Source organism: Lepidothrix coronata, unplaced genomic scaffold (assembly GCF_001604755.1).
Source record: "Lepidothrix coronata isolate B3197 unplaced genomic scaffold, Lepidothrix_coronata-1.0 Scaffold106, whole genome shotgun sequence".
Classification (NCBI taxonomy): Eukaryota; Metazoa; Chordata; class Aves; order Passeriformes; family Pipridae; genus Lepidothrix; species Lepidothrix coronata.
The window spans coordinates 2,721,143-2,732,675 of NW_016690286.1; the positions used below are offsets into that span (position 1 = coordinate 2,721,143).

General features: G+C 36.9%; 1 protein-coding gene across 1 annotated transcript in view; it reads right to left on the minus strand.

The window, feature by feature from the left end:
* Positions 1–11,533, minus strand: part of OSBPL3 (oxysterol binding protein like 3) — a 79,792-nt gene that overhangs the window by 22,981 nt on the left and 45,278 nt on the right. Inside the window, exons 5-11 of the mRNA XM_017823906.1 lie at positions 10,565–10,740; positions 9,636–9,806; positions 6,136–6,262; positions 5,198–5,301; positions 4,957–5,049; positions 4,193–4,349; positions 1,630–1,760 (exon numbers count right to left, since the gene is read on the minus strand). Of these exons, the coding sequence (XP_017679395.1) occupies positions 1,630–1,760; positions 4,193–4,349; positions 4,957–5,049; positions 5,198–5,301; positions 6,136–6,262; positions 9,636–9,806; positions 10,565–10,740 (959 nt within the window). The remainder of the gene's footprint in view (positions 1–1,629; positions 1,761–4,192; positions 4,350–4,956; positions 5,050–5,197; positions 5,302–6,135; positions 6,263–9,635; positions 9,807–10,564; positions 10,741–11,533) is intronic.

Genomic DNA, 11,533 nt, shown 5'->3' on the forward strand with positions numbered 1-11,533 from the left:
CTAATTTTGTGGTGTTTTATCCACTTTAAATCTGTTCACTTTTCTTCCCCTGTCAGGTTGATAAGAGCAAAACAGAGCTATGTTTGATAGCTTTAAACCTGTGAGTCTGATTTTTTGTTTCTCCTGTACAGAAAACAAATAAAATGAACAACAACAAACATGAAGTCAAAGTCATCAACACAGGACTCTCTCGCAAGGAAGTCTTCAAAATATGTCAAGTTTATCATATCCATCTTTCCTATGTTTCCAAATAAAGCTTATTCCTTTCTCCTATAGGATCTCTGCTGTACAGGGTGAGAAAATTTGGCATCATGGCTTTGCAGATCTGCAGGCCCTCAGAGGCGTTAACCTCTGCTGAAACTGCCAAGGTTCACAGATGACTTCTGGATTGGCTACAAAAGGCTTATTAAGTATCAGATAAGACCTAAAAGAATTACTTTTAAAAGACATGTACAAGATGAAGATGGACAACAGAATTTCACTGCCTAAAAAACCAAAATAATTCATGCTAAACTGAGTGTTCACTGAGTTCAGCAATCTTAAAACTGATTTTTTGATATAAAATGGTAGGCAAATAGCCCTGGAAAATAAAAGTCACCTATTCAAATATCAAAAGAGGAACATCTGAAAGCCAAAACCAAAGAAGTGCAAGTGAGCGAGTATAGTTATTATGCACCAGGCTTCAGCTTTCTCTAAATGCTATGAAGACATCATGGCCTTTAAAGGTCTAGGCAAAGAGATATGTTAAAAAACCATAACCACATGTAGCTTTTGTAAAGCAAAGGGAAGTTTTCATACTGAAATAACTCTAAGATGATCTACATCATACTGATCAGTGTCAGAGAGTCTCCCCTGCCTCTGATGCGGTATTTGCAATAAACACTGAAATTTTAAGGCCATAGTAATGATGGCCTTCATTGCTCTGAAATCAGATCACTGTTCAGTAGACACACTGAAACATGACCAATCTGAAAGTTCTGGTCTCAAACAATTACATAAAGCACACCAACCAAACACTCCCCCTCTCCCTTTTTTTAAAGAGCACAATCTTTTGTCATTTAGAACTCTGCTCTACCAACTCCATCGCTGCTATTAGAGGACTAAGAGACAATTAAGGTTGGAAGTCAATGTAAACAAGTTTTACTAGAATTTGCTTTGCAGTGTCTTGGTGCAGCACGGTGAAGCTCTCGTGCATTAGAAGGGACAGCGGAGTGCTTTCAGCCACTCTCACCTTTACTTTATGCCAGGTCATACAGTGAACACTCAAGTGCTGTTTAGGTAAAGAAAAGGAAAAGGAAACCTTTTCCAAGAGGTGGGTGATTAAACAGTGAATGTTTAGAAAGAAAGTAGACTCATAGTCACACAGCAACCCTCCGATTCTTAACACCAAATGATACAGATTATACTATATACCTATATCAATCCATCTCTCAAACTTCAATGGTTTGACAATACCTTTAACATTCAGGAAAGAGTCTTTGAAAAACACCACATGTAGAACTTGCTGTGATTAAATTCTGCACATTCTAGCACAGAATAGACACCAAAGAATCAGAAATTATCTACTATAAAATTTAAAAGTAGTATCTGATGACAATGAAGCTCAGTGAATTTCAGCATGTCACTTACAGATGATAAGGCATTCTTCAAGCCCACTATTTGTGCAGATGGAGATGAAGATGCATCGTGCTCCAGCATCTGCTTCAGCTTTTCTCTCTCAGTAGATATGGTGCTGAAAGCTGACCTCAAGGTGAAGTAAACTAGAACCATTTTGTAAAAAGTGACAGTTAAAAACAGCTGCTACCAATTGTATGCGTACTAATTACGTAAAACTTAAATAAAACATTGTTTATGGTGACAGAAACAAGAATTTAGGTTGAGAGATCCAGGGTGGGTTACTAAAAACAAGTAATATTAATCAAGGTTATAGGGTAGATTTTTAGTAGGAGAAATGTTTATGGTGAATGCTACTGTGTTGACTATATTAGCCACAGTCAAAATTACTCTGATTATTTGTGACAGATGGCAACAAAGCTAACTAACCACATCTGCTCTTCACTTGCTTTTGTTCCCCAATTAGCTTGAATCTTCAGATGGTCATGATTCTATTCCACATTCCTTTATAAATTCCAGTGGGGGAGAAGAAGAGACGAAAGAAAAAAAATTAAGTAGGAAAAAAAGTAATCAAAAAAAGCAGCTGTAACACATATTGTGCTGCAGCTATAGGGTTAGTAGTTTCCCTGCAAGTCAACTGTGGTGTTGAGTTTTGTTATCTCTTTCTGTAACAAAGAAATTTCAGCTTGTTAGATGATTTAGTGACTCAAAAGGTCAGAGCCTGAATGATATGCATGTTATGCTGCTACTTCTACTCCTTCCTGAGGCACTACCACCAGCCTGATATGTTTAAATCAGACAACAGATCATGCAATTTTAAAATCATTGGATTTTTAGAGGGAAAATACACTTTTTAAAGTTTTTTTTTTACCCTTAAGACATTTAATCTTCTCTTTAACCACAAGAAATAAAAACATTATTTGAGCAATAGTTATTTATGTAGGTTTTCAACATTCAATTAGCTGGAGTATCAGAGGATTTCTGAGGGTCTAATCAAGCCCTGTAATACTATCATGAAAACTGCCCATGCAAAAATTAGCCCATTTACAGGGAAATTAGGGTAAAAAATCTGGGCATGGATGTGTGAAAAGAGCAATGATCAAGAAATCCCTGATACTCCTCTCTTCTAATCATCCACTCTGAGTTAACCTGAATCATCACTACTTCGTTAATAAGTTATGTAACCCAATTTAGTCTTCTAAAAAATTAAAGTATATTCCAACACTGCAAACCATTACCAAAGCTAATTCTCATACTATCCAAAGAAATCTTTAGCAGTATCACAGGCGGTGGGGAGGGAGATATATCCACTATGATCTATTCTGTTAGGCTTTCATACATAGATAACATGACCAGAATCTTCAGTGACCTTAAATACATTTAATACGTTGTATACTAACTTCAATCTTCAAGTATCATTACATACTAAACAATGTTACATTTTATTTAATGTGTATCAAAAAGCTGAAGCAAATGGTTTCTTCGCTATTATTTTTGGAATGGGTGTGCTATAAAGTAACTTTGGAAAAAAATTCTTTGTCCTCTTAGTAAATTGATACTGCAGTAAATAGTACCAAGTTAATTGTCCCTTCTAATGCGTGGATCAATATAACCAAAATTTCCAACATGGACATTTCTGGTAAGATGATCTTGAATAGGTGATTTCTTTGCTCTGCTTAACAGCAACTTCTCCAACTGCACCCCACCCCCATTTCTTTTCTTTTTTTGGAAAACATACATCAGTTTTGACAATAATGGACTTTATCAAGTTTACTACTTAGATACATTCCTTACATAACAGAATCAAGATATATCAGCACCAGAGGGGAAAACAAGCAGAGAGTGCTTATTGATAACATCAACCATTATAGTGTGCCAAAGGGGACAAAGCCAATACTTCCAAAAGCCTTTCAGCTATAAATGCTTAAGTGCCTTCCTCATCAAGATCACTTAAATAATAAAAATGCTTCTGGTGCGAGGGTGATGGAGCAAAGCACTGCTAATGAAAAATGATTTTGAGGGAAGAAATATTTCTAGTCAAGCTCCCCTTCTGGCTGCTTTGCATGATTTTACTCTTCTTATTCACTAAAAATAGGTTACTACCATAGCAACCCTTGCATCATCAACAAATGTTGACTCTGAAATACAGTGAAGCACACCGAATATAGAAACATACGTGTGCTCATATGAACACATATGCGTGCAAACACAAAAGAGTATAATCTTCTGTTGTGTTTCTAACACAAAAAGAGTATAATCCTCTGTTGTGTTTCTAGCAATTGATTTTAGGTATTTTACCTCTTGGCCAAAAAAAAAAAAAAAAAACCACGAACAAACAGCTAGGTTTTTAGCACAGAAGACAAAGGGCTGTCCTCTATTAATTAAAAAAAAAAATCAAAAATGATGATTAAGCCACCTTTTTTAAGTGACCCACAAGTTCAACATTTGCAATTCCTAAAGGAAATTAAAGGGTGTTTTCTGCATTTTCTAAACATTAAACAGGAAGCATTCTCAGAAGTCACACCGTTATTTAAGTTGTGATGATATAAAACCATATACGGAAGACAATTTCATTTACCTTTATGTGCAACTTGAAATAAGTCCTCTTGCATTTTTGTAAATTCTGATGATGTTTCAGAGCCATCAGAGTAATTTTTCTCCTCTACAAAATCTATTGTAGATAAGTTTGGATTGGAAGCATGCAGTCTCATAGGGGCAGAAAATACTGAAGGCACCTGTAAGGAGGATGGTAATTTGTGATATTTTTATAAACTGTAAAGAAAATTTTGTTTTATTGTACCCACCTGGGTTACATGTTGGAGACAAAAAAATGAAATAATTACTGTCAATTACCAGTAAGCTTGGAATGGATGACACCTGGCAAATGAAACCAGAGCTACAGCTTTGCCCAATATACCATAATGGGATAATTGGCAAAACTCAAAAAACCAAGTCCACTGAGAGTTGTAACATATGCTGTATTATTCCCCCCACCTGTAAGTATCTAATCACATGGCCTCTGGATGCAAATGTGTACAAAACTATCTAGAGAATTTTAAAAATCTGTACTGATTAAAAAAACCCACCAGCACAGCCCCCCATATTGGACACAGACTGAAAACATGGGTAAAAAAAACATGGCCAGTCTCCTGAAGGTAACAGGACAGATCCTATTGCAGATATCAAGGACAATATATTTGTGTTTTGTCAGGTATATTACCACTTAAAATGAGCTAGCGCAGGACACTACTTGGAAAGGATTCGTATTTCCTAAACAGGTCATGCCAAGAAGTGATCAATAAGGTTTGGAGGAAGATGAGCCCCTGGAAGGACTGAAGTTACCTGTAACGTTCCTTTAGCTTCTTTCCCAACAACTCTGGATCGCCACCTCCTGTGTGTTCTCTTTTCCTTCTTTGGGCTTTCAAAAGGTCCAACCTTTTAACAACACACAGGACAAAAAACAATACAGATTGCCATATATCTAACAGAGCTAAGGAAGAAATAACTTGATTCTTTAGGATTAGGGTTGGTTTTTTGAATTGTAAGGGAATATGCTTTTTGCTTTTGTTTCTAAACAACAAACCTGCATAGCATTTATAGCAGGCGCTGAATACGTCCTGTGAAGAACATCCATGCTCTGTAACAGCTGGTTCATTTCCAGTAAATATGTGTGACAGTTGGAGAGGTCTGTTTAGAACAAAAGAATATTTTCAGTTGCCCTAAAGTAACAGACACACTGACAATTTTTTTTCTTTGTAGGTTAGTCCTATTTTGATTGTACCTAGCCTAAGTTATTCACTGAGTAAAAGCACAGTATTAGACTGCTGGATAAAAAGATTGGGTACTATCTTCAGGTTTAAATTCAAAATAGTGAAATGCATCTATATAGTATGTGTAATGATCATGATATTTTTTCCCAGTTGGTTGCAGAAAAATGAGAATAATGTGATAATTACTGCAATTTGGGACTTGTCAAAGCTCCTAATGGTGAGGGTAACAATGACACAGTCTTCAAGTACATTCAGAGCTAGAGGTGAGGCTCTTCTATATTTGAGATGAAGTTCAGTGTAGGCAGAAATATAACAAATAAATATCACACAGACACTAACAGCATGAGAAAGATCTTCTTGCTCTTAGGAAAGAATGAAAGCAGAAGGTGACTCTGAAGTACAAAGAATTAATACTTTTTAAATTATTAGATTTTGATGCTTCCCTTTTTTGAATACCCAGCCTAAGGAAGTTCAAATCTTACGACTGAATGTGATTCTCCTGTACAAAAGAAAATGTATTGAAATATATAGGTTTCTTGAAGAGGTGTCCACAACTGATACATCCACATCCAAAATTACTAGTCCTTTTGCAAACAACTGAGTAGCCACTAATCAATGACCACCTCTTTCCTCCCTCCAGTTTGAGAGAAAACTTTTAACAGTAATGATGACTTACGGTATAATACTTTTGTTGTTAAGAAAAACTAGGGGAAATATTAGGCTACTTTCACTTTCCTTCAAATATCATTACCTCTTGAGCATTTTTCCATCTCTTCAGAAGACTGTAGCCAAGAGGAAATCCTGGACTCATTACTTGAAAAGGAAAATGACAAGTTACCTCCAGCTGACATTGAATTTTGTTTGGTCAAGCTGCCTGTCTGTTCAAAAAAACCAAAACCAAGCGAATTATTAACAAACATTATTTTAATGTTATATACACAAATTTTGACAATCAACAGTCGAGTTTCATGATCACAGCCAAAGACATCAATTACATGAAGGGAAAAAAGTGTATGATCTAGACTAGGTATACAGTCATTGAGCATAATGGCAGGTTATCTAACATAATTGCTGCCTACAAGCAGTAGAAATACTAAAGGAATGACAAAATTTGCTGAAAACTAAATTTTGAGGAAGGGTAAAGTTCTGCATAAATTAGGTCAACTTAATACAATTAAAGTACCATATCTGAGCAGGATCAAATTTGGACATTCTGTTCCTCCTACATGGTCCCCAAAGAAGCCCCAGAAGTAACTTAAATGTACCATGCACGTGTTTGTTAAAGCTATTTTTCAGGGTAAAAGCAAGATGCACTAGATATTATTTCAAAATTTTACTCAAAGTTGTATGACTTCAGCACGCATTTGGCTCAACAGGCCTTCATACAGGTATGATCACACACCTCATCTGGGTAAATACTACCCTTTTACAACATCTCTGTACACATCTTCAAACTTAGCTCAATTTCAGCAATGTCCACTACCACGTGTGGTACAGATGATGCTGTAAATTCTGTGTAAGAGCTAACTGAGCAGTACAATTAAATAGTTTCCAATGTGAAGAAATTTCTGCCCAGTACTACTACCAGTTGATCGTGGCCTATAATGCTGTTTTCTTCTGTAATGTAACTACAAATAATAGCCATTCAAATGCTTAAATTATTTGTACACCCTACTAAACCTTTCATTTTCAATAATACCTACATCAGGAAGTGGCACAAATTACATGCTTTGTCAACATCTTGTTTAAAATCAGTTTTAAAATGTTTCACCTTAAGTGCCATTACACAACCAGTTTACTGGTTATAAGAAAAGCTGACTAAATTGTTTGGCTCTTCTCTGAAGCATACTATTTACAAACTTAGTTACGTCCTGCTCATCTTATATCAAAGCTCTGGTAGTACTAGTTTTTAAATCTATTCCTAAGAAACATCATCTACCTCTCAGTCTGTTGCAGTCTTCTTAGATGGTCTTTTTAAATTTACAATATAACCTCCAACATGAGTTGCAGAATAAAATAAAATGCACTATCCATGTGACATCATTCAGTACTGTGTCAGTATGCAATAGCAGTAAGCACCAATAAGCACACTTATTTTAAAATTAATCTATGCAGTTTGACTGTTTTATTCCTACATAAAGCTGTATGAGCTTTAGTCATATATATATGTACACCCAAATAATAATCTCAGCACCTTTAAAAGCACAAGTAAACTGAATTTAAAGATGAGGAATTGCATTGGCATTTTGTGAACAAATTCCATATTTATCTCTTCAGAAATCTATCTCACATAACCAACTTCTCCAGAACTCATAAACATAAGGGACATGAGCAGGAGGAAAGAAGGAAATAGGCATTGCCAAACACCAATACACAAACAGGTAAGAGCTTGTGTAGCTCCAGTTCACATAGTTTTGCTTTGGATTAGCATGGTTAAGCTTTAGAATACAAGCATTCCACATAGACATATGTAGATACACACAATAAAAAAAAAAAGTGAAAACCGATCAGGTGTTTCTAAAAGCAAATAAAATACAACTCGAAGTTCACACGTTATATTTTTCTCAAAATAATCTTACTGCTGGATTGATATCAATTAACATCCAGCTAGGGCTGGTGTAAATTGGCAGAGTTCCATTTAGCTTCAGCAGAGCTAAGGTGATTAACTGCAGCTTAAGAACTATCCCCTTCTATTTTTCACATGAAAATAAGTAGGGCTTCTTTGCAGTGAAAATCTGGATTAATACTCTGAATTAAGTCTTTCATGCCAAAGAAGAAATGGTTAGTTTCCTTGCAGTAAGCATAGATTTTAGATATGCTGGTCACATGGATTCTGGGGTTTTTTCTTTTTTTTTTTCTTCTTTGAAAACACCGGCATAAATATATCATGGACTTTGCAAATGTTCCACTTCTGCCCTTGATATTCTTCCTCACTTCTATCCCTGCTGTCTTTTGGGAGAAAACAACTAAATGGACACAGGAGATTTGCCATTTCCCTGCAGACATAGCCTCAGAAGAGCAGGCTGTCAGAGCCACAGAGCTGCTGGCACCACAAAATACGTGCAAACAATTCTTTGCAGAACGGCCTTGTTACTGCAGGGTGAGTTATTGTTCTTTCAGCTGCCTGCTCACACAGATCCCCTCCCTCTCAACCCTGAGCAAAAAGCTGTTCAGGCACATGTTCGTGTTTGCTAAAACTCATACTCAGTTACAGGATAAAGTGATGAACTACAGGTGCTGAGGAACAAGCCCATTCAGATCATACAGCAATTATCCCAGGGAAAAGAAAACCTTAGACAGCAGGATAACAAGAGTTGGTTGGTACTTAGGAGACACTCTGGAGCTGACAGAAACAGAGCGTCATTTCAGTTGTAGTAAGTAAAACAGTACAGATGTGAGTCACAAAAGACACCAGTGGTTCTACATTGGAGCAGAAGAACTTCTTTGGGTGAAAGTCAGCCAGTTAATGTATAGACAGCTGAAGGCACAGAGACTGTGTCCAGACACAGAACACACACACTCTTCCATGAAGCTGCATCAAAAATGTCATTTATGGTGTTGGACTAAACATTTGTCAAGTCATTTGTGAAACTATCAGTCACAGACTCTACTAAAAGACAAGTACACTGTCAGCTGGACCCATTCAGATCCCATGCCCACCCACAGCGTGGTGGGTGGGTATTTAAATATAAATTTAAATATATAAAATATATAAAATATAAATTCAAATATAAGTAGTGGCCCCAGGTGATGGATTCTTGTATAATTCCCAGCTAAGTAGCCAGCTTCATTAATGTAAAAGGGCAGAGGGTTTATTAGCTAAAGGATATATGGCAAAATGCTAAAGGGAAAAAAATACCTAGCTGAGTGCTCTTCTGTGACCTAGACTAATATTCACCAGCACATATCATACAAATACTGACATATGTCTCAAAAATTATGAGGATTCTAACTCAATATACAGTCTTGAAAGTCAATATAAAATACATTTGTCTGTAATATATATAAGAATATAAAATAAAAATATAATTTACTGGATTAAAACAATGAAACATTATTATAAAATTTAACAGCATCATAAAGAAAACTGCTTAGGAGTAAATCAATAAATAATTTAATTTTTCTCTTGACATTTTAGAACATAACTTAAATGCCACCACAAACTTCCATTATGCTCTTTATTTAATAAACACAAATCAGACTAATTTAATTCACCATGAAAGCTCATTATTTATAAATAATAACTATTACCTTTCTACCTGAAGCAGAATCACAGAAACCAGGGACAGAATCCGTAGTAGTAGACACAGGGAAGAAAATATTATTGGTGTCATGAGGAAACATGGAGATTTCATTCTGACGGTACATTCTGTGATGACGAAGTTTTGCTACCCATTCATCAAACAGCTCCTGAGATTTCACCTACACAAAATTTCAGGTTTTATAACATTCACATTCAAAAATCACTTACAGAGATACTAAGGTATTTTGTGTTCCTTGGACAAGTAGCCTGGTTGGCCTTTATTAGCAAACTATCAGAAGAGTTTTTCTAAGGACGGTCCTATTAAAAATGCATACTGTATGAGCTTAAGAATGACAGAAAATCACAGGATAAAGTCAGGAAAAAGAGAAACTACAGTTAGTAGTTATGAGTTCCAATGCAGAACACAATAATTAGCAACTTATACATAAAAACCCCTACAATGTAAATAAAACCCCACACATTAAATTTGTCATTTTTTAATTGCCATTGTTAAAGTTAGGTCAAAGAAAACAGAAACTTGATTTTGGTGATGTATTTTAAAACTATTTATTCCACAAGGATAGATAAATCCCCATACTTGACCATGGAAAATACTTCCTATAGATAAGACAAAGATACAACTACTGAAAATAAAAGCACTTGTGCAACAAGTGAAAAAAGTGCTAGGTGAAAAGAGTGCTGCTAAACATGAAGCATCTTCAAGGTTTCTGTTCAGAACAGTGTTACTGATTCTGGACTCCGAAACAGAATGATAATGCCTCTCAAGTTACAAGTGTAAAGTAATCCACTGAGACTACCAAGTTATTAGTGTAACTAACAGACCTCTTGCTATCAAAAAAAGCAACAAAAGGGCTTCGTCATACACAGCTACTGTTATTAATTTGGGAACAAGGTTATAACAATCTTGAAGACCCACCTTCAGATGGTATATCTGCTCTTCTGTATCCAAATCTATACATTTTGTTGATTTCTTTACAGACATGACAGAAAGTCCAACATCAATACAGCCATGAAGTTTTCCTCTCTCTATCTGCAAAAAAGTAAAAATACAATCACTCCAGGATAAAGCAAAAGGATAACCTCCATTCTTTACTGGACATGGGCGGGAATATAGTTATCAAAGATGACCAAAAGGCTGAGGTATTTAACACTTTCTTTACCTCAGTTTTCAACAGTAAGACAGATTGTCCTGAGGACAGCTGGCTTCTGGAGCTTGTAGAAAGAGATAAGAAGCTGAACAGCCCCCCTGTAATCCAGGAGGAAACAGTTAGCAACCTGCTGAGCCACCTGGATCCCCACAAGACTATGGGACCAGATGGGATCCACCCTAGGGTGATGAGGGAGCTAGCAGAGGAGCTCGCCAAGCCGCTGTCCATCATCTACCCAGATGATTGGAAGTTGGCAAATGTCATGCCAATCCACAAAAAGGGCCAGAAGGAGGACCCGGGAAACTACAGGCCCGTCAGCCTGACCTCAGTGCCTGGCAAGGTTATGGAGCAGATCATCCTCAGTGCAATCACACAGCACCTACAGGATGGACAAGGGATCAGACCCAGCCAGCACAGGTTTAGGAAGGTCAGGTCCTGTCTGACCAACCTGATCTCCTTTTATGATCAGGTGACCCGCCTGGTGGATGAGAGGAAGGCTGTGGATGTGTCTACCTGAACTTCAGCAAAGCCTTTGACACCATCTCCCACAGCATTCTCCTGAAAAAGCTGGCAGCCCACGGCTTGGACAGGGGCACTCTGTGCTGGGTTAGGAACTGGCTGGGGGGCTGGGCCCAGAGAGTGGTGGTGAACGGGGCTGCATCCAGTTGGTGGCCGGTCACTAGTGGTGTCCCCCAGGGATCAGTGTTGGGCCCAGTCCTTTTTAATATCTTTACTGA